The sequence below is a fragment of the Salmo salar genome, chromosome 12 (assembly GCF_965601325.2).
Source record: "Salmo salar chromosome 12, fSalSal1, whole genome shotgun sequence".
In the NCBI taxonomy this organism is placed as follows: domain Eukaryota; kingdom Metazoa; phylum Chordata; class Actinopteri; order Salmoniformes; family Salmonidae; genus Salmo; species Salmo salar.
In genome coordinates, this window is record NC_138302.1 from 95334596 (window position 1) to 95362327 (window position 27732).

General features: G+C 43.9%; 1 protein-coding gene across 3 annotated transcripts in view; it reads right to left on the reverse strand.

The window, feature by feature from the left end:
• Nucleotides 1–12051: 12051 nt before the first annotated feature.
• The window catches only part of LOC106566115 (rho GTPase-activating protein 40), a 69066-nt gene continuing 53385 nt past the window's right edge, over nucleotides 12052–27732 (reverse strand). For 2 of the 3 annotated variants that reach the window (XM_045691906.2, XM_045691905.2), the window contains exons 12-15: nucleotides 18146–18289; nucleotides 17805–17953; nucleotides 16786–16853; nucleotides 12052–14854 (exon numbers count right to left, since the gene is read on the reverse strand). In XM_045691906.2, the coding sequence (XP_045547862.2) occupies nucleotides 14739–14854; nucleotides 16786–16853; nucleotides 17805–17953; nucleotides 18146–18289 (477 nt within the window). In that variant the 3' untranslated portion in view covers nucleotides 12052–14738. Of the gene's footprint in view, nucleotides 14855–16785; nucleotides 16854–17804; nucleotides 17954–18145; nucleotides 18290–21518; nucleotides 22037–27732 lie in introns of those variants that run through there. The other variant, XM_082959491.1, reaches the window with a different exon arrangement.

Sequence of the window (27732 nt, forward strand, 5' to 3'; positions counted from 1 at the left end):
TGCCGTACATACCTACACGTACGCTACGGTCACAAGACGCAGGCCTCCTAATTGTCCCTAGAATTTCTAAGCAAACGGCTGGAGGTAGGGCTTTCTCCTATAGAGCTCCATTTTTATGGAATGGTCTGCCTACCAATGTGAGAGACGCAGACTCAGTCTCAACCTTTAAGTCTTTACTGAAGACTTATCTCTTCAGTAGGTCCTATGATTAAGTATAGTCTGGCCCAGGAGTGTGAAGGTGAACGGAAAGGCTGGAGCAACGAACCGCCCTTGCTGTCTCTGCCTTGCCGGTTCCCCTCTTTCCACTGGGATTCTCTGCCTCTAACCCTATTACAGAGGCTGAGTCACTGGCTTACTGGTGTTCTTCCATGCCGTCCATGGGAGGGGTGCGTCACTTGAGTGGGTTGAGTCACTGACGTGGTCTTCCTGTCTGGGTTGGCGCCCCCCCTTGGGTTGTGCCATGGCGGAGATCGTTGTGGGCTATACTCGGCCTTATCTTAGGACGGTAAGTTGGTGGTTGGAGACATCCCTCTAGTGGTGTGGGGGCTGTGCTTTGGCAAAGTGGGTGGGGTTATATCCTGCCTGTTTGGCCCTGTCCGGGGGTATCATCGGATGGGGCCACAGTGTCTTCTGATCCCTCCTGTCTCAGCCTCCAGTATTTATGCTGCAGTAGTTTATGTGTCGGGGGGCTAGGGTCAGTCTGTTACATCTGGAGTATTTCTCTTGTCTTATCCGGTGTCCTGTGTGAATTTAAATATGCTCTCTCTAATTCTCTCTTTCTCTCTTTCTGTCTTTCTCTCGGAGGACCTGAGCCCTAGGACCATGCCTCAGGACTACCTGGCATGATGACTCCTTGCTGTCCCCAGTCCACCTGGCCTTGCTGCTGCTCCATTTTCAACTCTTTTGCCTGCGGCTATGGAACCCTGACCTGTTCACCGGACGTGCTTGTTGCACCCTCGACAACTACTATGATTATTATTATTTGACCATGCTGGTCATTTATGAACATTTTAACATCTTGACCATGTTCTGTTATAATATCCACCCTGCACAGCCAGAAGAGGACTGGCCACCCCTCATAGCCTGGTTCCTCTCTAGGTTTCTTCCTAGGTTTTTGGCCTTTCTAGGGAGTTTTTCCTAGGGAGTTTTTCCTAGCCACCGTGCTTCTTTCACATGCATTGCTTGTTGTTTTGGGTTTTAGGCTGGGTTTCTGTACAGCACTTTGAGATATCAGCTGATGTACGAAGGGCTATATAAATAAATGTGATTTGATTTGATTTGATTTGACTGAGAGGCACACAGTGTATTAGCTGAGCAGTGTAGTGAAAGAGAGGAACACATTGTATTAGCTGTGCAGTGTAGTGACCGAGAGGCACACAGTGTATTAGCTGTGCAGTGTATTGACCGAGAGGCACACAGTGTATTAGCTGTGCAGTGTAGTGAAAGAGAGGAACACAGTGTATTAGCTATGCAGTGTAGTGACTGAGAGGCACACAGTGTATTAGCTGAGCAGTGTAGTGACTGAGAGGCACACAGTGTATTAGCTGAGCAGTGTAGTGAAAGAGAAGAACACAGTGTATTAGCTGTGCAGTGTAGTGAAAGAGAGGAAGACAGTGTATTAGCTGTGCAGTGTATTGACCGAGAGGCACACAGTGTATTAGCTGTGCAGTGTAGTGAAAGAGAGGAACACAGTGTATTAGCTATGCAGTGTAGTGACTGAGAGGCACACAGTGTATTAGCTGAGCAGTGTAGTGACTGAGAGGCACACAGTGTATTAGCTGAGCAGTGTATTGAAAGAGAGGAACACAGTGTATTAGCTGTGCAGTGTAGTGAAAGAGAGGAAGACAGTGTATTAGCTGTGCAGTGTAGTGACTGAGAGGCACACAGTGTATTAGCTGTGCAGTGTAGTGAAAGAGAGGATCACAGTGTATTAGCTGTGCAGTGTAGTGAAAGAGAGGAAGACAGTGTATTAGCTGTGCAGTGTAGTGACTGAGAGGCACACAGTGTATTAGCTGTGCAGTGTAGTGAAAGAGAGGAACACAGTGTATTAGCTGTGCAGTGTGGTGACTGAGAGGCACACAGTGTATTAGCTGTGCAGTGTAGTGAAAGAGAGGCACACAGTGTATTAGCTGTGCAGTGTAGTGAAAGAGAGGCACACAGTGTATTAGCTGAGCAGTGTAGTGAAATAGAGGAAGACAGTGTATTAGCTGTGCAGTGTAGTGACTGAGAGGCACACAGTGTATTAGCTGAGCAGTGTAGTGAAAGAGAGGAACACAGTGTATTAGCTGAGCAGTGTAGTGAAAGAGAGGAACACAGTGTATTAGCTGTGCAGTGTAGTGAAAGAGAGGCACACAGTGTATTAGCTGTGGAGTGTAGTGAAAGAGAGGAACACAGTGTATTAGCTGAGCAGTGTAGTGACTGAGAGGCACACAGTGTATTAGCTGTGCAGTGTAGTGAAAGAGAGGAACACAGTGTATTAGCTGTGCAGTGTAGTGAAAGAGAGGCATACAGTGTATTAGCTGTGCAGTGTAGTGACTGAGAGGCACACAGTGTATTAGCTGTGCAGTGTAGTGAAATAGAGGCACACAGTGTATTAGCTGTGCAGTGCAGTGTAGTGAAAGAGAGATGCACAGTGTATTAGCTGTGCAGTGCAGTAAGTCAATGTATTTTTCATTATGTGTATTTTAATTAAAAAATATATACATTTCTGTAACTTCTGGATGTGAGCGTCATTATCATAAATTGTTATCGAAAGTTGTCCTTTATAACGCTATAAAGGACTTCTGGCCCACCACAAAACAGAGGCCAGTTTGGCCATGGAGAACAGACAGAGAAAGACAGAGAAAGTGGGGATTGTAAGTGCATGTCATGATTGGCCCTTGAATGAGGAAGACACAGAACTGTGATTGGTGGAGAGAGTAGTGTGTAGGGGGGTGTGGTTTAGGGAGTTGGGGGTAAAGGGGTAGAGGTGTAGAGAGTTTGGGGTAGGGGGATCCTTCCATCACCTCTATGCAATACAGCTAATTTCCATTTATGATTACAGTAATTTAGATGCGGCAACAGGAGGCCTTTTCAGTGTCTGAGGTTTAATAAGACTGTAGTACTAGGAGCAGCTGCAATAGCCTGGTATTCAACACTGAACATGTAACTTCTCTGAGGTTTAATAAGACTGTAGTACTAGGAGCAGCTGCAATAGCCTGGTATTCAACACTGAACATGTTGCTTCTCTGAGGTTTAATAAGACTGTAGTACTAGGAGTAGCTGCAATAGCCTGGTATTCAACACTGAACATGTAACTTCTCTGAAATAGATCCTTTCCTTGAATTTTAAAGACATGTTCTTACATCGTGGGTTGGTTTTCCGAACAGTGAGCTTCAATAGTATTGGGACAAAAAATATTCGATTTTTTGTTGTCTCTATACTCCAGAACTTTGAATTTGAAATTACATTATATTTGTATATGGAGCAAAAGCATTGGAAACATTTTGTGTATTTATGTGTATTAAAGTAGTAAACAGTTAAGTATTTGGTGCCATATTTATAGCATTCACTGACTACAACAAGCTTGTGACTCCACAAATTTGTTGGATGTATATGCAATACTTTTGTAGTTCACTGTATATCAAGCCTAGTGTTGGACTAAATCCCGGCCCTGTAAATCCTAGAATATTCTCAATTGATGAGCTAGTTAGTTAAGTGTTTTCCAGGGGCTAATGCATTTAATCAGGAACACACAGAACAGCCTACAACACCCTCCACCATTACAAGGTTCATCTATCAACTGATTAGGCCTCTCCAATCACCATTACTAGCACAGAGATGCTGTAGTTTTTGTTTGTGAGAACGTGCGTGCTCCCACAGTCTTCCATTGTCTTCCATTGTCTTCCATAGTCTTCCATAGTCTTTCCATAGTCTTCCATAGTCTTCCACAGTCTTTCCATAGTCTTCCATTGTCTTCCACAGTCTTCCATAGTCTTCCATTGTCTTCCACAGTCTTCCATAGTCTTTCCATAGTCTTCCATAGTCTTCCATTGTCTTCCATTGTCTTCCACAGTCTTCCATAGTCTTCCATTGTCTTCCATTGTCTTCCACAGTCTTCCATAGTCTTTCCATAGTCTTCTATAGTCTTCCATTGTCTTCCATTGTCTTCCACAGTCTTCCATAGTCTTCCATAGTCTTCCATAGTCTTCCATAGTCTTCCATAGTCTTCCACAGTCTTCCATAGTCTTCCATAGTCTTCCATTGTCTTCCATAGTCTTCCATTGTCTTCCATAGTCTTCCATTGTCTTCCATTGTCTTCCATAGTCTTCCACAGTCTTCCATAGTCTTCCATTGTCTTCCATAGTCTTCCATAGTCTTCCATAGTCTTCCACAGTCTTCCATAGTCTTCCCATAGTCTTTCCATAGTCTTCCATAGTCTTCAATAGTCTTTCCATAGTGTTTTATAGTCTTCAAAAGTAAAGTCTTGCATAGTTTTCAATAGTCTTTCAATGGTCTTCCATAGTCTTCAATAGTCTTCCATAGTCTTCTATAGTCTTCAATAGTCTTTCCATAGTCTTCCACAGTCTTCCATAGTCTTCCATAGTCTTCCATATTCTTCCATATTCTTCCATACTCTTTCAATGGTCTTCCATAGTCTTCCATATTCTTCCATAGTCTTTCAATGGTCTTCCATAGTCTTCCATAGTCTTCAATAGTCTTCCATAGTCCAGCAGTCTTTCCATAGTGTTTTATAGTCTTCAAAAGCAAAGGTCTTCCATAGTCTTCAATAGTCTTTCCATAGTCTCCCATAGTCTTCCATAGTCCTTCCATAGTCTTCCAGAGTCTTTCCATAGTCTTCAATAGTCTCCCATAGTCTTCCATAGTCCTTCCATAGTCTTCCATAGTCTTCCATAGTCTTCATTGGTCTTTCCATAGTCTTCCATAGTCTCATAGTCTTCCATAGTCTCAGTCTTTTCATAGTCTTCCATAGTCTTCCATAGTCTTTCCATAGTCTTCCATAGTCTTCCATAGTCATTCCATAGTCTTCAATATACTTTCCATAGTCTTCCATAGTTTTCCATAGTCTTCCATATTCTTCCATAGTCTTTCAATGGTCTTCCATAGTCTTCCATAGTCTTCAATAGTCTTCCATAGTCTTCAGCAGTCTTTCCATAGTGTTTTATAGTCTTCAAAAGCAAAGGTCTTCCATAGTCTTCAATAGTCTTTCCATAGTCTTCCATAGTCTTCAATAGTCTCCCATAGTCTTCCATAGTCCTTCCATAGTCTTCCATATTCTTCCATATTCTTTCCATAGTCTTCCATAGTCTTCCATAGTCTTCAATAGTCTCCCATAGTCTTCCATAGTCCTTCCATAGTCTTCCATAGTCTTCCATAGTCTTCATTGGTCTTTCGATAGTCTTCCATAGTCTCATAGTCTTCCATAGTCTCATAGTCTTTTCATAGTCTTCCATAGTCTACCATAGTCTTTCCATAGTCTTCCATAGTCTTCCATAGTCATTCCACAGTCTTCCACAGTCTTCCATAGTCTTCCATAGTCTTCCATTGTCTTCCATAGTCTTCCATAGTCTTCCATAATCTTCCACAGTCTTCCATAGTCTTCCATATTTTTCCACAGTCTTCCATAGTCTTCAACAGTCTTTCCATAGTGTTTTATAGTCTTCAAAAGTAAAGTCTTGCATAGTTTTCAATAGTCTTTCCATGGTCTTCCATAGTCTTCCATAGTCTTCAATAGTCTTCAATAGTCTTCCATAGTCTTCTATAGTCTTCAATAGTCTTTCCATAGTCTTCCATAGTCTTCCATAGTCTTCAATAGTCTTCAATAGTCTTCCATAGTCTTCTATAGTCTTTAATAGTCTTTCCATAGTCTTCCATAGTCTTCCATAGTCTTCAATAGTCTTCCATAGTCTTCTATAGTCTTCAATAGTCTTTCCATAGTCTTCCATAGTCTTCCATAGTCTTTCCACAGTCTTCCATATTCTTCCATAGTCTTCCATAGTCTTTCCATAGTCTTCCATAGTCTTGCAAAGTCTTCCATAGTCTTTCCATAGTCTTTCCATAGTCTTCCAGTCTTCCATAGTCTTCCATTGTCTTCCATAGTCTTCCATAGTCCTTATAGTCTTCCATAGTTTTCCATAGTCTTCCAGTCTTCCATAGTCTTTCCATAGTCTTTCTATAGTCTTCCAGTCTTCCATAGTCTTCCATATTCTTCTATAGTCTCCCATAATCTTCCATTGTCTCATAGTCTTTTCATTGTCTTCCATAGTCTTCCATAGTCTCATGGTCTTCCATAGTCTTTCCATTGTCTTCCGTAGTCTCATAGTCTTTCCATAGTCTTCCATAGTATTTCCATAGTCTTTCCATAGTCTTTCCATAGTCTTCCATTGTCTTTCCATAGTCTTCCATAGTCTTTCCATAGTCTTTCCATAGTCTTCCATATTCTTCCATAGTCTTCCATAGTCTTTCCATAGTCTTCCATAGTCTTGCAAAGTCTTCCATAGTCTTTCCATAGTCTTTCCATAGTCTTTCCATAGTCTTCCATAGTCTTCCATTGTCTTCCATCTTCTTCCATAGTCTTCCATAGTCTTCCATAGTTTTCCATAGTCTTCTAGTCTTCCATAGTCTTCCATAGTTTTCCATAGTCTTCCATTGTCTTCATAAGTCTTCCATAGTCTTTCCATGGTCTTTCTATAGTCTTCCAGTCTTCCATAGTCTTCCATATTCTTCCATATTCTTCCATAGTCGTTCCATGTTCTTCTATAGTTTCCCATAATCTTCCATTGTCTCATAGTCTTTTTATTGTCTTCCATAGTCTTCCATAGTCTCATTGTCTTCCATAGTCTTTCCATAGTCTTCCGTAGTCTCATAGTCTTTCCATAGTCTTCGATAGTCTTTCCATAGTCTTTCCATAGTCTTCATTGGTCTTTCGATAGTCTTCCATAGTCTTCAATAGTCTTCCATAGTCTTCAGCAGTCTTTCCATAGTGTTTTATAGTCTTCAAAAGCAAAGGTCTTCCATAGTCTTCAATAGTCTTTCCATAGTCTTCCATAGTCTTCAATAGTCTCCCATAGTCTTCCATAGTCCTTCCATAGTCTTCCATATTCTTCCATATTCTTTCCATAGTCTTCCATAGTCTTCCATAGTCTTCAATAGTCTCCCATAGTCTTCCATAGTCCTTCCATAGTCTTCCATAGTCTTCCATAGTCTTCATTGGTCTTTCGATAGTCTTCCATAGTCTCATAGTCTTCCATAGTCTCATAGTCTTTTCATAGTCTTCCATAGTCTACCATAGTCTTTCCATAGTCTTCCATAGTCTTCCATAGTCATTCCACAGTCTTCCACAGTCTTCCATAGTCTTCCATAGTCTTCCATTGTCTTCCATAGTCTTCCATAGTCTTCCATAATCTTCCACAGTCTTCCATAGTCTTCCATATTTTTCCACAGTCTTCCATAGTCTTCAACAGTCTTTCCATAGTGTTTTATAGTCTTCAAAAGTAAAGTCTTGCATAGTTTTCAATAGTCTTTCCATGGTCTTCCATAGTCTTCCATAGTCTTCAATAGTCTTCAATAGTCTTCCATAGTCTTCTATAGTCTTCAATAGTCTTTCCATAGTCTTCCATAGTCTTCCATAGTCTTCAATAGTCTTCAATAGTCTTCCATAGTCTTCTATAGTCTTCAATAGTCTTTCCATAGTCTTCCATAGTCTTCCATAGTCTTCAATAGTCTTCCATAGTCTTCTATAGTCTTCAATAGTCTTTCCATAGTCTTTCATAGTCTTCCATAGTCTTTCCACAGTCTTCCATATTCTTCCATAGTCTTCCATAGTCTTTCCATAGTCTTCCATAGTCTTGCAAAGTCTTCCATAGTCTTTCCATAGTCTTTCCATAGTCTTCCAGTCTTCCATAGTCTTCCATTGTCTTCCATAGTCTTCCATAGTCCTTATAGTCTTCCATAGTTTTCCATAGTCTTCCAGTCTTCCATAGTCTTTCCATAGTCTCTCTATAGTCTTCCAGTCTTCCATAGTCTTCCATATTCTTCTATAGTCTCCCATAATCTTCCATTGTCTCATAGTCTTTTCATTGTCTTCCATAGTCTTCCATAGTCTCATGGTCTTCCATAGTCTTTCCATTGTCTTCCGTAGTCTCATAGTCTTTCCATAGTCTTCCATAGTATTTCCATAGTCTTTCCATAGTCTTTCCATAGTCTTCCATTGTCTTTCCATAGTCTTCCATAGTCTTTCCATAGTCTTTCCATAGTCTTCCATATTCTTCCATAGTCTTCCATAGTCTTTCCATAGTCTTCCATAGTCTTGCAAAGTCTTCCATAGTCTTTCCATAGTCTTTCCATAGTCTTTCCATAGTCTTCCATAGTCTTCCATTGTCTTCCATAGTCTTCCATCTTCTTCCATAGTCTTCCATAGTCTTCCATAGTTTTCCATAGTCTTCTAGTCTTCCATAGTCTTCCATAGTTTTCCATAGTCTTCCATTGTCTTCATAAGTCTTCCATAGTCTTTCCATGGTCTTTCTATAGTCTTCCAGTCTTCCATAGTCTTCCATATTCTTCCATATTCTTCCATAGTCGTTCCATGTTCTTCTATAGTTTCCCATAATCTTCCATTGTCTCATAGTCTTTTTATTGTCTTCCATAGTCTTCCATAGTCTCATTGTCTTCCATAGTCTTTCCATAGTCTTCCGTAGTCTCATAGTCTTTCCATAGTCTTCGATAGTCTTTCCATAGTCTTTCCATAGTCTTTCATGGACTATTCAACGCTGGTCTGACCAATCGGAATCCACACTTCAAGATTGTTTTGATCATGCAGACTGGGACATGTTCCGGGTAGCCTCAGAGAATAATATCTTAAACGCTGTTTCGGTGAGTGAGTTTATAAGGAAGTGCACTGGAGATGTTGTACCTACTGTGACTATTAAAACCTACCCTAACCAAAAACCATGGATAGATGGCAGCGTTCGCTCAAAACTGAAAGTGCGAACAACCATATTTAACCATGGAAAGGTGACTGGGAATATGGCCGAATACAAACAGTGTAGTTATTCACTCCGCAAGGCAATCAAACAAGCGAAATGTCAGTAAAGACAAAGTGACAAAGTGGAGTCGCAATTCAACGGCTCAGACACAAGACGTACTATATGTGGCAGGGTCTACAGACAATCACAGACTACAAAAGGAAAAACAGCCACGTCACGGACACCGACGTCTTGCTTCCAGACAAATTAAACAACTTCTTTGCTTGCTTTGAGGATAATACAGTGCCACCGCCGCCGCCCGCTACCAAGGATTGTGGGCTCTCTTTCTCCGTGACTGACGTGAGTAAGACATTTAAGCGTGTTAACCCTCGCAAGGCTGCCAGCCCAGACGGCATCCCTAGCTACGTCCTCAGAGCATGCGCAGACCAGCTGGCTGGTGTGTTTATGGACATATTCAATCAATCCCAGTCTGTTGTCCCCACATGCTTCAAGAGGGACACCATTGTTCCTGTTCCCAAGAAAGCTAAGATAACTGAACTAAATTACTATTGTCCCATTGGACTCACTTCTGTCATCATGAAGTGCTTTGAGAGACTAGTCAAGGATCATATCACCTCTCCCCTACCTGATACCCTAGACCCACTCCAATTTGCTTACTGCCCCAATAGGTCCACTGACGATGCAATCACCATCACAATGCACACTGCCCTATCCCATCTGGACAAGAGGAATACCTATGTAAGAAAGCTGTTCATTGACTACAGCTCAGCATTTAAAACCATAGTACCCTCCAAACTCGTCATTAAGCTCGAGAGCCCGGGTTTCGAGCCCGCCCTGTGCAATTGGGTCCTGGATTTCCTGATGGGCTGCCCCCAGGTGGTGAAGGTAGGAAACAACATCTCCACACTGGGACTCCACAAGGGTGTGTGGCCCTCTCCTGTACTCCTTGTTCACCCATGACTGCGTGGCCATGCACGCCTCCAACTCCATCATCAAGTTTGCAGATGACACAACAGTTGTAGGCTTGATTACCAACAACAGGGAGGAGGTGAGTGCACTCAGAGTGTGGTGTCAGGAAAACAACCTCTAATTCAATGTCAATAAAACAAAGGAGATGATCGTGGACTTCAGGAAAAAGCAGAGGGAGTACCCTCCTATCCACATCGATGGGACAGCAGTGGAGAAGGTGGAAAGTTTTAAGTTCCTTGGCGTACACATCACGGACAAACTGAAATGGTCCACCCACAGAGACAGTGTGGTGAAGAAGGCGCAACAGCGCCTCTTCAACCTCAGGAGGCTGACGAAATTTGGCTTGTCACCTAAAACCCTCACAAACTTTTACAGAAGCACAATTGAGAGCATCCTGTTGGGCTATAACACCGCCTGGTACGGCAACTGCACCGCCTGCAACCGCAAGGCTCTCCAGAGGGTGGTGCACAACGCATCACTGGGGGCAAACTACCTGCACTCCAGGACACCTACACCACCCGATGTCACAGGAAGGACAAAAAGATCATCAAGGGCAACAACCACCCGAGCCACTGCCTGTTCATCCCGCTACCATCCAGAAGGCGAGGTCAGTACAGGTGCATCAAAGCGGGGACCGAGAGACTAAAAAATTGTTTCTATCTCAAGGCCATCAGACTGTTAAACAGCCATCACTAACACAGAGAGGCTGCTGCCTACATACAGACTTGAAATCATTGGCCACTTTAATAAATGGATCACTAGTCACTTTAAATAGTGCCACTTTAATATTTACATATCTTACATTACTCATCTCATATGTATATACTGTATTTTATACCATCTGTTGCATCTTGCCTATGCTGCTCGGTCATCGCTCATCCATATATTTTTATGTATATATTCTTATTCCATTCCTTTACTTAGATTTGTGTGTATTAAGTAGTTGTGGAATTGTTAGATTACATGTTAGATATTGCTGCACTGTCGGAACTAGAAGCACAAGCACTTTGATACACTCGCATTAACATCTGCTAACCATGTGTATGTGAACAATAAGATTTGATTTGATTTAGTAATTCCATAGTCTTTCCATAGTCTTTCCATAAATTCAATATTTGTGAAATAACACACAGTTCACAATATTTTTTTCACATTTATTGACAAATCTTTTTTTTTTTTTTTTTTTTTTAAAGATATTTGCACCAGGCCTACCTAAATTATTTTCACTTGACAAGAGTAGAAAATAATTGCTTTTGTAAACAGTACAAATACACCTACTGCATGCAGTAATTCCATATAGGGTTTTGGTTCTAAACCATATATACAGAACTACCATTGTAACCTACAGTAGGGTAATGTCTTTCAGAGCATTCAGTAGCATTTGATAGTGACTAGATTATTACAAATGAAAGTCCATTCATTGAAGACATTCAGTCTACTCAGGTTATTACAGTAAAATACATTTCTCTATTTTCCGTTACTCCTCATTTCGAGTCCTCAGATCTTGACACACACGTGTTTATGACGTCACGTCCTAGTGTAGAAGACACGGAACATTCCAATACGTCAGTTCTCCACATGCTGTACATGTGGCCCATGTTATTGGTCAGCTGTTTGCGTGTGTGTTTGCATGTGTGTTTGTGTGTGTGTGTGTTTGCGTGCTTGCGTGTTTGCGTGTGTGCTTGCGTGTGTGCTTGCATCAATATCTCCTCATGTACTGTGGACTGTGGTGTATAGTGTCACTACTTCCCCTGAGGGAGAACAGAGCTTTAGAGGTGACCTAGTTCCTCTGATTAACGTCAGCAGAAGGCTGTGTGTGTGTGTGTTCCATCAGTGCTTTGTGCCGGGGTACTGAACTGTGCCATGGACTCAGGACTCTACCCAATTGGGCTTGTGTAATGAAGCAAGCAAGCACGCACGCACACACACACACACACACAGACACACACACACACACACACACACACACACACACACACACACACACACACACACACACACACACACACACACACACACACACACACACACACACACACACACACACACACACACACACACAGACACACACACACACACAGACGCAGAGATAATAACATCCGTATAACACCCATGTATTACCCTCTGTATCAACCAGAAGAACTGACTCCTCTGTGGTAATGTTCATGGAATACATGAACCAATGCATGAACCAATACATGAACCAATACATGCACCAATACATGAACCAATACATGCACCAATACATGAACCAATACATGAACCAATACATGGACCAATACATGAACCAATACATGGACCAATACATGGACCAATACATGAACCAATGCATGAACCAATACATGAACCAATACATGAACCAATGAATGAACCAATACATGAACCAATACATGAACCAATGCATGAACCAATGCATGAACCAATGCATGAACCAATGCATGAACCAATGCATGAACCAATGAATGAACCAATACATGAACCAATACATGAACCAATGCATGAACCAATACATGAACCAATGCATGAACCAATACATGAACCAATGAATGAACCAATACATGAACCAATGCATGAACCAATACATGAACCAATGCATGAACCAATGCATGAACCAATACATGAACCAATACATGAACCAATGAATGAACCAATACATGAACCAATACATGAACCAATGCATGAACCAATACATGAACCAATGCATGAACCAATACATGAACCAATACATGAACCAATGAATGAACCAATACATGAACCAATACATGAACCAATGCATGAACCAATACATGAACCAATACATGAACCAATACATGAACCAATACATGAACCAATACATGAACCAATGAATGAACCAATACACAAACCAATACATGAACCAATACACTGTGACGATGCATCAGTAGGTCGTGTGACAGACAGGGAATTACACCGTGTGATGGATGCTGGCTGTCATTACACTGCTGCTCGCTTCTCTCTCCTAAAATGGCAGTACAATAGAACAGGAGGCTGTGGCTCTGACTCTGTGCTGAACAATGACTGAACCAATGACTGAACCAATGACTGAACCAATGACTGAACCAATGACTGAACCAATGACTGAACCAATGACTGAACCAATGACTGCTGTGACTGAGATGAGATCTATGCAGTTTGTTACATTCTTGTTGTCACTTCTGAGGAGACTTGTAGCTAAACATACATTCATGGTAGGTTGTAGATGTGTAAATACATGTGTTGTTGGTTGCATCTGTAATGTCTGAGTGTCATCAGAAGAGTAACATACATTCATGGTAGGTTGTAGATGTGTAAATACATGGTAGGTTGTAGATGTGTAAATTCATGGTAGGTTATAGATGTGTAAATTCATGGTAGGTTGTCATGTGTAAATTCATTATAGGTTGTAGATGTGTAAATTCATGGTAGGTTGTAGATGTGTAAATTCATGGCAGGTTGTAGATGTGTAAATTCATGGTAGGTTGTAGATGTGTAAATTCATGGTAGGTTGTAGATGTGTAAATTCATGGTAGGTTGTAGATGTGTAAATTCATGATAGGTTGTCATGTGTATACTTTATATTGATGTGATGATGCAATGTCCAAGCTTCACCAAAACGTGTAAACACTATTCATAGATTTCATAAGGAAGTGTATTCTAAAGAAATGATGACACATGGGTAATAGGACTAGAGAATAAATATGCAGAACCGCAGCAAAGTACAACTGATCAAAACGTTTACAAGAATAAGAACACTGTCTGAAAAAAGTCCCCGAAAAGAGTGGATGAGCTTACATGACTGTTACGATCAGAATCACCTATTGAACCATTTCAAAAGGAAAACATTAATGACTACTTACATACAGATACATCCAACCAATTATAAATAGTCAATCCATCGTGATATTCAATACTTCATAAAATCCTTCAAAAACAAAAAAACTAACAGAAAGGTTGAAGTCCAGCTTCACTATCTGTCTTCAACAACAGTTCCCAATAATCATGTCTTAGAGGTTGACCTTTGATCCCTCAGAGAGAACTATGCCCTCTGTCCCCTGTGTTTAGGGCCTCTTATAGAGCCAGCAGAGGCCAAGAGCCATCAGGGACAGGGACCTAAGAGTCCCTGTCCCTTACATCAGTTCATCAGAGTACCTGACTGTCCCTGACATTAAAGAAATAGACAAACAAGGAATAGAGAAACTGTGCATGTTCCTCTCTCATTACTTTGTGATCAAATGGCCTGAGCAGAAGGAATGGAGAGAGAGAGAGAGAGAGAGAGGGAAAGAAAGAAAGATAGAGAGACTCAGTGGCAGCTGTATCAGATCCCCATCTGGGCTTCTGCAGATGCTGGGAAGTGATTGGCTGAGAGCCTGAGAGCTTAGCTGACAAGCCAGGAAGCAGCCTCAGACACAAGCTCAGCCACTCCTCCACCTGAAGTCTGGAGGTGGTGTGTTTTTCAGCAGTAGCTGCTTTACTTCTCCAAGTCTGGTCTACCCCGCATTTGGGAGACAGAGGGCTCAGTCTTGAGATGTTTTGTGGTGGCATCATCCTCTTCTCCTCCACTCCACCTGGTCTCCCCTCCTCTGGCTGGCTCTTGAAGCCCCCTGCTGGTCTCCCCTCCTCTGGCTGGCTGTTGAAGCCCCCTGCTGGTCTCCCCTCCTCTGGCTGGCTCTTGAAGCCCCCTGCTGGTCTCCCCTCCTCTGGCTGGCTCTTGAAGCCCCCTGCTGGTCTCCCCTCCTCTGGCTGGCTCTTGAAGCCCCCTGCTGGTCTCTCCCTCCTCCTGTCCCTGTCTTATATCTGCAGTCCCCTACTGGTGGTCAGTGGTTTCTGTTTGATGACCCACTCTCCACTGGGGTTGTTGTTGTACAGGTCCAGGAGATAGGCCTCTGGATCCAGGCAGTGCTCACCTACAGGACAGAACAGAACAACACAAGGCAGAGTCAATACTGAGGGACAGATTATGTAATTTAACACGTTTTTATACAGGTTATTATCATTTAGATAAAACATCTCTTCTGCAAGAGAGATACTGAAAACAGTTTGAAACGAAAAACTTAAACTCCGCCTTGTTTTTGGTCTGTGAATGCACGTACATTATGAGTGGTGTGTGAATGATTGGGTCCAGTTCATAACAGTGCAGTAGCTACATTTGGAAGCATTTGTCTGCTCCGATAACTGCAGATGCACACCGTTGGCTCTCTCCCACTTCCTCTTTCTCTCCCTCATTGTCTCCCCCTCCCCCTTCTCTTCCTCTCTCTCGCTCTCTCTTTCTATCTCCCCTATCCCTCTCTCTCTCCCCCTCTCTTTCTCTCCCCCTCTCTCTCCCCCTCTCTTTCTCTCCCCCCTCTCTCCCTCTCTATCCCCCCTCTCTCCCTCTCTCTCTTTCCCCCCTCTCTCTTTCTCTCCCCTCTCTCTTTCTCTCCCCTCTCTCTTTCTCTCCCCCCTCTCTATCCCCCCTCTCTCCCTCTCTCTCTTTTCCCCCCCTCTCTTTCTCTCTCCCCTCTCTTTCTCTCCCACACCTCTCCCTCTCTATCTCTAACCCCCCTCTCTCCCTCTCTTCCCCTCTCTCTCTTTTCCCCCTCTCTCTTTCTCTCCCCTCTCTCTCTCTTTCTCTCCCCTTCTCTCCTTCTCCCCCTCCCTCTTTCTCTCTTTCTCTCCCCCCTCTCTCCCTCTCTATCCCCCCTCTCTCCCCTTCTCTCCTTCTCCCCCTCCCTCTTTCTCTCTTTCTCTCCCCCCTCTCTACCTCTCTCTCTTTCTCTCTCTATCCCCTGTTTTCCTCTCTCTCTCCCCCCTCTCTACCCCTCTCTCTCCCTCCCCCCCACCCCTCTCGCGGCCCCCCTCTCTCTCCAGTTCATTGCGTAAGGCCTGGCCAGCGTAATCAGTTCAATCAGCAGAAAGACATGTACATGTCAGAGTTACTCATGTAACCTTCTAATGTGGCTCTCAGCCTGATTAGATAGCAAACCGGGATTCAAAGTCTATTTGAAATAATTTATTGAATTGAGCTTGCCTGATGCAATTAAATAGCATTAGAAAGAATGGAAAGAAAACAAACACTCCAAGTTTTTGAAAGATTTGAAATAGTAGTTGAACCCATGTCTGGTAGATAGTCTGGGTATGGGGTGGAGGCTGGTAGATAGTCTGGGTAAGGGGTGGAGGCTGGTAGATAGTCTGGGTATGGGGTGGAGGCTGGTAGATAGTCTGGGTAAGGGGTGAAGGCTGGTAGATAGTCTGGGTATGGGGTGGAGGCTGGTAGATAGTCTGGGTATGGGGTGGAGGCTGGTAGATAGTCTGGGTATGGGGTGTAGGCTGGTAGATAGTCTGGGTATGGGGCGTAGGCTGGTAGATAGTCTGGGTATGGGGCGTAGGCTGGTAGATAGTCTGGGTAAGGGGTGGAGGCTGGTAGATAGTCTGGGTATGGGGCGTAGGCTGGTAGATAGTCTGGGTATGGGGCGTAGGCTGGTAGATAGTCTGGGTAAGGGGTGGAGGCTGGTAGATACTCTGGGTATGGGGTGGAGGCTGGTAGCTGGTCTGGGTATGGGTTGGAGGCTGGTAGATAGTCTGGGTAAGGGGTGGAGGCTGGTAGATAGTCTGGGTAAGGGGTGGAGGCAGGTAGATAGTCTGGGTATGGGTTGGAGGCTGGTAGATAGTCTGGGTATGGGGTGGAGGCTGGTAGATAGTCTGGGTATGGGGTGGAGGCTGGTAGGTAGTCTGGGTAAGGGGTGGAGGCTGGTAGATAGTCTGGGTATGGGTTGGAGCCTGGTAGATAGTCTGGGTATGGGTTGGAGGCTGGTAGATAGTCTGGGTATAGGGTGGAGGCTTGTCTTGTGGTACCTACCAATATTTCCTCCAACTTCATACATGGCACAGTCTGGGTAGGATCCCAAATCATTTACCAAACCATTCCTGTGATAAAGAACAGACAGACTTGGTATTCATTCAATGGATTCGCTCAACTTCAGCATTCTCAATTTCTGCTCAGTGAAATGCCAACATAGTATTTCTGAAGCAAGGTTTTCTATGCAGTGGTTTTACTGTGTGTTTAGAGGTCACCACTAGGACAGGGATTCAGTGGTTTTACTGTGTGTTTAGAGGTCACCACTAGGACAGGGATTCAGTGGTTTTACTGTGTGTTTAGAGGTCACCACTAGGACAGGGATTCAGTGGTTTTACTGTGTGTTTAGAGGTCACCACTAGGACAGGGATTCAGTGGTTTTACTGTGTGTTTAGAGGTCACCATTAGGACAGGGATTCAGTGGTTTTACTGTGTGTTTAGAGGTCACCACTAGGACATGGATTCAGTGGTTTTACTGTGTGTTTAGAGGTCACCACTAGGACATGGATTCAGTGGTTTTACTGTGTGTTTAGAGGTCACCACTAGGACATGGATTCAGTGGTTTTACTGTGTGTTTAGAGGTCACCACTAGGACATGGATTCAGTGGTTTTACTGTGTGTTTAGAGGTCACCACTAGGACAGGGGTCAATGGTTTTACTGTGTGTTTAGAGGTCACCATTAGGACAGGGATTCAGTGGTTTTACTGTGTGTTCAGAGGTCACCACTAGGACAGGGATTCAGTGGTTTTACTGTGTGTTTAGAGGTCACCACTAGGACATGGATTCAGTGGTTTTACTGTGTGTTTAGAGGTCACCACTAGGACATGGATTCAGTGGTTTTACTGTGTGTTTAGAGGTCACCACTAGGACAGGGATTCAATGGTTTTACTGTGTGTTTAGAGATCACCACTAGGACAGAGTTTTCCCTGATCAGCTGACGTATTCAGTAAAAACTGTACATGGGGTCAAAGGAGGGATACTAAAAGCCGTTTGATTGTTTCATTGATTGTAGTGTACTGTACCTCTTGAGCAGGCCCTTGGTGTTGTCAGAGCTGTAGAGGTGCCTGTAGAACTGAGCCAGCAGGTCTGATGCTCTGGAGTTTATGTTGACCTTGACCTCCATGGTGCTGCTCATCAGTTCTCCCACCTGGATCTTTACTGTACGACATGGCTGGTGGGGGTGGGGGGGACGAGACGAGGGAAACGGGGGAGAGGAGAGAGAAATAGAGAAATGCTATCAAAATAGATGCTATCAAAATAGATGCTATCAAAATAGATGCTAAATGATAGCCAGTGAGAGAAAACAAGTCCGAGTGTAAGTGCAAGTTACAACAGTATTAGTAGTTTGTAGAAAAACAGCTACCTCGGAGGAGTTCTTGTCAGGTTTACCCTTGCGGTCCTGGTGAATTTTCCTCAGCAGGTTCTTGATGCGGCGATCGCAGAACTGGTACCTTCGGTTACTGTTCTCATTCAGCTTACGCACCTGGCTCATCAGGAAGTTAGGGATCTGCCATGGAGGAAGATAGTTCATTCATTCACTTGTCATTACAATGATCTTCTTGTTGTTAACCTTTACATGAGTACATCCTAGTTTTTGATTTAACCTTTGAATACACACTATAGGTTGTCTGATGAGTAAACAGTAAGAGAGAGAAGCTGTGCAAAGGGACGTAAGTGTTGGAGGTAGGTTGGTGGGAGTGTCCCACACACCATAGCGGCGGGAAGATGTTTTGAGCGGGGGGGGCTGACCTCGGCGTGGGTGTTGGTTCTCTCTTTCCCATCCGTTAGACTACGTGACTCTCACTCAGTTTCTGTCTGACACACCGTACACACAAGCTCCCGTTAGGCATCCAGAAATGACTGCTTCTAAAAACATATCTAACTGATGGGACCCACACAACCAGAACAAGCTATGCTTTTATCCAAATCACGACAGCTTTATCTTCAACTCAAAATAGACAGGTTGATTAAAGTAGGGAAATAAATGTTCAAACCACGAGCTGCAGTTTTGGAATAATACATGCATCTCGTCTATTTTAGGCTTTATTAGCAAACTGCTAGTGTGTCAATTAGAATGAGTTAAACCCCCCCTAACTGCTAGTGTGTCATTTAGAATGAGTTAAACCCCCCTAACTGCTACTGTGTCATTTAGAATGAGTTAAACCCCCTAACTGCTAGTGTGTCATTTAGAATGAGTTAAACCCCCCTAACTGCTAGTGTGTCATTTAGAATGAGTTAAAACCCCCTAACTGCTAGTGTGTCAATTAGAATGAGTTAAAACCCCCCTAACTGCTAGTGTGTCATTTAGAATGAGTTAAACCCCCTAACTGCTAGTGTGTCATTTAGAATGAGTTAAACCCCCCTAACTGCTAGTGTGTCATTTAGAATGAGTTAAACCCCCCCTAACTGCTAGTGTGTCATTTAGAATGAGTTAAACCCCCCCTAACTGCTAGTGTGTCATTTAGAATGAGTTAAACCCCCCTAACTGCTAGTGTGTCATTTAGAATGAGTTAAACCCCCCTAACTGCTAGTGTGTCATTTAGAATGAGTTAAACCCCCCTAACTGCTAGTGTGTCATTTAGAATGAGTTAAAACAAACTGCTAGTGTGTCATTTAGAATGAGTTAAACCCCCCTAACTGCTAGTGTGTCATTTAGAATGAGTTTAAAAAACCCTAACTGCTAGTGTGTCATTTAGAATGAGTTAACCCCCCCTAACTGCTAGTGTGTCAATTAGAATGAGTTAAAACAAACTAACTGCTAGTGTGTGTCACAAAAAGAGCCGTGTTGAATAGACCAAACTGCAGCGGGAATATGGATGCTCATGTTTTAATTCAAAAAAGGAGTAACGCATCCACTGGAAACCAATATACACGACAGGAACAGTTTTGCAGGCACACAACACGCAGTGCAAAAACAAGTACCCCCGAAAACCAAACAAACACACACCTACTTATGGGACTCCCAATCAGAGGCAACTAGAAACACCTGCCTCCAATTGAGAGTCCAGCACCCAAAACTACACATAGAAAAACAAACCTAGAACCTATACCAAACTAATACACCCCACTACACCACACACAAAACCCCATAATACAAAACAAATATACCTCTGCCACGTCCTGACCAAATATAATAGAAATAATACCTAAATATTGGTCAGGACGTGACATTACCCCCCCCCTAAAGGTGCAGACCCCGGAATGCACCTTAAAAGAAAACACAAAAAATCCCCATTACCCCAACAAAACCAAAAAGCAATACCCCCTAAACAATAAGGGAGGGAAGGGAGGGTGGCTGCCGTCAACGACGGCACTGTGCTACACCCTCCCTCCCCAACCCACCTATCCTGGAGGTGGCTCCGGTGCAGGACGTGGACCCTGCTCCACCCTCGGCGTCGCCCACTTCGGTGGAGCCGATAGCTGCGCCAGGCAGACGGACCCCTCGGGCCGGGCCGGAGGACAGGAGGGCCCCTCGGGCTGGCCCGGGGGACAGGAGGGCCCCTCGGGCTGGGCCGGGGGACAGGAGGGCCCCTCGGGCTGGGCCGGGGGACAGGAGGGCCCCTCGGGCTGGGCCGGGGGACAGGAGGGCCCCTCGGGCTGGGCCGGGGGACAGGAGGGCCCCTCGGGCTGGGCCGGGGGACAGGAGGGCCCCTCGGGCTGGGCCGGGGGACAGGAGGGCCCCTCGGGCTGGGCCGGAGAGCAGGAGGGCCCCTCGGGCTGGGCCGGAGAGCAGGAGGGCCCCTCGGGCTGGGCCGGAGAGCAGGAGGGCCCCTCGGGCTGGGCCGGAGAGCAGGAGGGCCCCTCGGGCTGGGCCGGAGAGCAGGAGGGCCCCTCGGGCTGGGCCGGAGAGCAGGAGGGCCCCTCGGGCTGGGCCGGAGGGCAGGAGGGCCCCTCGGGCTGGGCCGGAGGGCAGGAGGGCCACTCGGGCTGATTCTGACAGGCCGGGCACCCTGGCAGATCAGGGCAGGCGGACCACTCGGGCTGGGCCGGAAGGCATGCGGGCCACTCGGGCTGGGCCGGAAGGCATGCGGGCCACTCGGGCTGGGCCGGAAGGCATGCGGGCCACTCGGGCTGGGCCGGAAGGCAGGAGGACCACTCGGGCTGGACCGGAGGGCAGGAGGACCACTCGGGCTGATCCTGACAGGCCGGGCACCCTGGCAGATCAGGGCAGGCGGGCACCTCTGGCAGAACCGGGCAGTCTGGCCACCCTGGCAGTTCAGGGCAGTCTGGCCACCCTGGCAGTTCAGGGCAGTCTGGCCACCCTGGCAGTTCAGGGCAGTCTGGCCACCCTGGCAGTTCAGGGTAGTCTGGCCACCCCGGCAGTTCAGGGCAGTCTGGCCACTCCGGCAGTTCAGGGCAGTCTGGCCACTCCGGCAGTTCAGGGCAGTCTGGCCACTCCGGCAGTTCAGGGCAGTCTGGCCACTCCGGCAGTTCAGGGCAGTCTGACCTCTCTGGTGACTGTTGACTGGCGGGCAGCTCTGACGACTGTTGACTGGCGGGCAGCTCTGACGACTGTTGACTGGCGGGCAGCTCTGACGACTGTTGACTGGCGGGCAGCTCTGACGACTGTTGACTGGCGGGCAGCTCTGACGACTGTTGACTGGCGGGCAGCTCTGACGACTGTTGACTGGCGGGCAGCTCTGACGACTATTGACTGGCGGGCAGCTCTGACGACTGTTGACTGGCGGGCAGCTCTGACGACTGTTGACTGGCGGGCAGCTCTGACGACTGTTGACTGGCGGGCAGCTCTGGTGATGGTTGACTGGCGGGCAGCACTGACGACTGTTGACTGGCGGCCAGCTCTGGTGACTGTTGACTGGCGAGGCTGGGTTGACACACTAGACTCCTGATGCGTGGGGCTGGTATAGGACGTGCCAGCCTGGAGACACGCACCTCCATGCTAGTGCGTCTGGCGGGAAACACCGGACCGAAAGGGCGCACTGGTGGTCTTGAGCGCAGGGTTGGCATCACCCCTTCCGGCTCGATGCCTACTTCGCCCTGGCACATGCGGGGCGCTGGTACCTTGCCTACCGGCCTGAAAATCCCAGGCCTCACTACAGACCCAACCCCAAAGCACGGGACCTGTCCAGTCTGCCCTACAAGGGTACGGGGAGCTGGCCTGGGGCTGTAATCTCGCCCCGCCAAATAGCCCTTGTGCCCCCCCCTAAAAAATTATTGGGGCTGCCTCCAACATTCCTCCCTCACTTGCCTCTGTCCTCTTCTCCGCTGCTTGGTCCTTTGGTGGTGGGTAGTTCTGTCACAAAAAGAGCCGTGTTGAATAGACCAAACTGCAGCGGGAATATGGATGCTCATGTTTTAATTCAAAAAAGGAGTAACGCATCCACTGGAAACCAATATACACGACAGGAACAGTTTTGCAGGCACACAACACGCAGTGCAAAAACAAGTACCCCCGAAAACCAAACAAACACACACCTACTTATGGGACTCCCAATCAGAGGCAACTAGAAACACCTGCCTCCAATTGAGAGTCCAGCACCCAAAACTACACATAGAAAACCAACCTAGAACCTATACCAAACTAATACACCCCACTACACCACACACAAAACCCCATAATACAAAACAAATATACCTCTGCCACGTCCTGACCAAATATAATAGAAATAATACCTAAATATTGGTCAGGACGTGACAGTGTGTCATTTAGAATGAGTTAAAAAAAAAACTAACTGCTAGTGTGTCATTTAGAATGAGTTAAAACAAACTAACTGCTAGTGTGTCATTTAGAATGAGTTAAACCCCCCTAACTGGTAGTGTGTCATTTGGAATGAGTTAAACCCCCCTAACTGCTAGTGTGTCAATTAGAATGAGTTAAAACAAACTAACTGCTAGTGTGTCATTTAGAATGAGTTAAACCCCCCCAAACTGCTAGTGTGTCATTTAGAATGAGTTAAACCCCCCCTAACTGCTAGTGTGTCATTTAGAATGAGTTAAACCCCCCTAACTGCTAGTGTGTCATTTAGAATGAGTTAAACCCCCCTAACTGCTAGTGTGTCATTTAGAATGAGTTAAACCCCCCTAACTGCTAGTGTGTCATTTAGAATGAGTTAAAACAAACTAACTGCTAGTGTGTCATTTAGAATGAGTTAAACCCCCCTAACTGCTAGTGTGTCATTTAGAATGAGTTAAACCCCCCTAACTGCTAGTGTGTCATTTAGAATGAGTTTAAAAAACCCTAACTGCTAGTGTGTCATTTAGAATGAGTTAACCCCCCCTAACTGCTAGTGTGTCAATTAGAATGAGTTAAAACAAACTAACTGCTAGTGTGTCATTTAGAATGAGTAAAAAAAAAAACTAACTGCTAGTGTGTCATTTAGAATGAGTTAAAACAAACTAACTGCTAGTGTGTCATTTAGAATGAGTTAAACCCCCCTAACTGGTAGTGTGTCATTTGGAATGAGTTAAACCCCCCTAACTGCTAGTGTGTCAATTAGAATGAGTTAAAACAAACTAACTGCTAGTGTGTCATTTAGAATGAGTTAAACCCCCCCAAACTGCTAGTGTGTCATTTAGAATGAGTTAAACCCCCCCTAACTGCTAGTGTGTCATTTAGAATGAGTTAAACCCCCCTAACTGCTAGTGTGTCATTTAGAATGAGTTAAACCCCCCTAACTGCTAGTGTGTCATTTAGAATGAGTTAAACCCCCCTAACTGCTAGTGTGTCATTTAGAATGAGTTAAAACAAACTAACTGCTAGTGTGTCATTTAGAATGAGTTAAACCCCCCTAACTGCTAGTGTGTCATTTAGAATGAGTTAAACCCCCCTAACTGCTAGTGTGTCATTTAGAATGAGTTTAAAAAAACCTAACTGCTAGTGTGTCATTTAGAATGAGTTAACCCCCCCTAACTGCTAGTGTGTCAATTAGAATGAGTTAAAACAAACTAACTGCTAGTGTGTCATTTAGAATGAGTAAAAAAAAAAACGAACTGCTAGTGTGTCATTTAGAATGAGTTAAAACAAACTAACTGCTAGTGTGTCATTTAGAATGAGTTAAACCCCCCTAACTGCTAGTGTGTCATTTAGAATGAGTTAAACCCCCCTAACTGCTAGTGTGTCATTTAGAATGAGTTAAACCCCCCTAACTGCTAGTGTGTCATTTAGAATGAGTTAAAACAAACTGCTAGTGTGTCATTTAGAATGAGTTAAACCCCCCTAACTGCTAGTGTGTCATTTAGAATGAGTTTAAAAAACCCTAACTGCTAGTGTGTCATTTAGAATGAGTTAACCCCCCCTAACTGCTAGTGTGTCAATTAGAATGAGTTAAAACAAACTAACTGCTAGTGTGTGTCACAAAAAGAGCCGTGTTGAATAGACCAAACTGCAGCGGGAATATGGATGCTCATGTTTTAATTCAAAAAAGGAGTAACGCATCCACTGGAAACCAATATACACGACAGGAACAGTTTTGCAGGCACACAACACGCAGTGCAAAAACAAGTACCCCCGAAAACCAAACAAACACACACCTACTTATGGGACTCCCAATCAGAGGCAACTAGAAACACCTGCCTCCAATTGAGAGTCCAGCACCCAAAACTACACATAGAAAAACAAACCTAGAACCTATACCAAACTAATACACCCCACTACACCACACACAAAACCCCATAATACAAAACAAATATACCTCTGCCACGTCCTGACCAAATATAATAGAAATAATACCTAAATATTGGTCAGGACGTGACAGTGTGTCATTTAGAATGAGTTAAAAAAAAAACTAACTGCTAGTGTGTCATTTAGAATGAGTTAAAACAAACTAACTGCTAGTGTGTCATTTAGAATGAGTTAAACCCCCCTAACTGGTAGTGTGTCATTTGGAATGAGTTAAACCCCCCTAACTGCTAGTGTGTCAATTAGAATGAGTTAAAACAAACTAACTGCTAGTGTGTCATTTAGAATGAGTTAAACCCCCCCAAACTGCTAGTGTGTCATTTAGAATGAGTTAAACCCCCCCTAACTGCTAGTGTGTCATTTAGAATGAGTTAAACCCCCCTAACTGCTAGTGTGTCATTTAGAATGAGTTAAACCCCCCTAACTGCTAGTGTGTCATTTAGAATGAGTTAAACCCCCCTAACTGCTAGTGTGTCATTTAGAATGAGTTAAAACAAACTAACTGCTAGTGTGTCATTTAGAATGAGTTAAACCCCCCTAACTGCTAGTGTGTCATTTAGAATGAGTTAAACCCCCCTAACTGCTAGTGTGTCATTTAGAATGAGTTTAAAAAACCCTAACTGCTAGTGTGTCATTTAGAATGAGTTAACCCCCCCTAACTGCTAGTGTGTCAATTAGAATGAGTTAAAACAAACTAACTGCTAGTGTGTCATTTAGAATGAGTAAAAAAAAAAACGAACTGCTAGTGTGTCATTTAGAATGAGTTAAAACAAACTAACTGCTAGTGTGTCATTTAGAATGAGTTAAACCCCCCTAACTGGTAGTGTGTCATTTGGAATGAGTTAAACCCCCCTAACTGCTAGTGTGTCAATTAGAATGAGTTAAAACAAACTAACTGCTAGTGTGTCATTTAGAATGAGTTAAACCCCCCCAAACTGCTAGTGTGTCATTTAGAATGAGTTAAACCCCCCCTAACTGCTAGTGTGTCATTTAGAATGAGTTAAACCCCCCTAACTGCTAGTGTGTCATTTAGAATGAGTTAAACCCCCCTAACTGCTAGTGTGTCATTTAGAATGAGTTAAACCCCCCTAACTGCTAGTGTGTCATTTAGAATGAGTTAAAACAAACTAACTGCTAGTGTGTCATTTAGAATGAGTTAAACCCCCCTAACTGCTAGTGTGTCATTTAGAATGAGTTAAACCCCCCTAACTGCTAGTGTGTCATTTAGAATGAGTTTAAAAAACCCTAACTGCTAGTGTGTCATTTAGAATGAGTTAACCCCCCCTAACTGCTAGTGTGTCAATTAGAATGAGTTAAAACAAACTAACTGCTAGTGTGTCATTTAGAATGAGTAAAAAAAAAAACGAACTGCTAGTGTGTCATTTAGAATGAGTTAAAACAAACTAACTGCTAGTGTGTCATTTAGAATGAGTTAAACCCCCCTAACTGCTAGTGTGTCATTTAGAATGAGTTAAACCCCCCTAACTGCTAGTGTGTCATTTAGAATGAGTTAAACCCCCCTAACTGCTAGTGTGTCATTTAGAATGAGTTAAAACAAACTGCTAGTGTGTCATTTAGAATGAGTTAAACCCCCCTAACTGCTAGTGTGTCATTTAGAATGAGTTAACCCCCCCTAACTGCTAGTGTGTCAATTAGAATGAGTTAAAACAAACTAACTGCTAGTGTGTGTCACAAAAAGAGCCGTGTTGAATAGACCAAACTGCAGCGGGAATATGGATGCTCATGTTTTAATTCAAAAAAGGAGTAACGCATCCACTGGAAACCAATATACACGACAGGAACAGTTTTGCAGGCACACAACACGCAGTGCAAAAACAAGTACCCCCGAAAACCAAACAAACACACACCTACTTATGGGACTCCCAATCAGAGGCAACTAGAAACACCTGCCTCCAATTGAGAGTCCAGCACCCAAAACTACACATAGAAAAACAAACCTAGAACCTATACCAAACTAATACACCCCACTACACCACACACAAAACCCCATAATACAAAACAAATATACCTCTGCCACGTCCTGACCAAATATAATAGAAATAATACCTAAATATTGGTCAGGACGTGACAGTGTGTCATTTAGAATGAGTTAAAAAAAAACTAACTGCTAGTGTGTCATTTAGAATGAGTTAAAACAAACTAACTGCTAGTGTGTCATTTAGAATGAGTTAAACCCCCCTAACTGGTAGTGTGTCATTTGGAATGAGTTAAACCCCCCTAACTGCTAGTGTGTCAATTAGAATGAGTTAAAACAAACTAACTGCTAGTGTGTCATTTAGAATGAGTTAAACCCCCCCAAACTGCTAGTGTGTCATTTAGAATGAGTTAAACCCCCCCTAACTGCTAGTGTGTCATTTAGAATGAGTTAAACCCCCCTAACTGCTAGTGTGTCATTTAGAATGAGTTAAACCCCCCTAACTGCTAGTGTGTCATTTAGAATGAGTTAAACCCCCCTAACTGCTAGTGTGTCATTTAGAATGAGTTAAAACAAACTAACTGCTAGTGTGTCATTTAGAATGAGTTAAACCCCCCTAACTGCTAGTGTGTCATTTAGAATGAGTTAAACCCCCCTAACTGCTAGTGTGTCATTTAGAATGAGTTTAAAAAACCCTAACTGCTAGTGTGTCATTTAGAATGAGTTAACCCCCCCTAACTGCTAGTGTGTCAATTAGAATGAGTTAAAACAAACTAACTGCTAGTGTGTCATTTAGAATGAGTAAAAAAAAAAACTAACTGCTAGTGTGTCATTTAGAATGAGTTAAAACAAACTAACTGCTAGTGTGTCATTTAGAATGAGTTAACCCCCCCTAACTGCTAGTGTGTCAATTAGAATGAGTTAAAACAAACTAACTGCTAGTGTGTCATTTAGAATGAGTAAAAAAAAAAACTAACTGCTAGTGTGTCATTTAGAATGAGTTAAAACAAACTAACTGCTAGTGTGTCATTTGGAATGAGTTAAATCCCCCTAACTGCTAGTGTGTCATTTAGAATGAGTTAAACCCCCCTAACTGGTAGTGTGTCATTTAGAATGAGTTAAACCCCCCTAACTGCTAGTGTGTCAATTAGAATGAGTTAAAACAAACTAACTGCTAGTATGTCATTTAGAATGAGTTAAACCCCCCCTAACTGCTAGTGTGTCATTTAGAATGAGTTAAACCCCCCCTAACTGCTAGTGTGTCATTTAGAATGAGTTAAACCCCCCTAACTGCTAGTGTGTCATTTAGAATGAGTTAAACCCCCCTAACTGCTAGTGTGTCATTTAGAATGAGTTAAACCCCCCTAACTGCTAG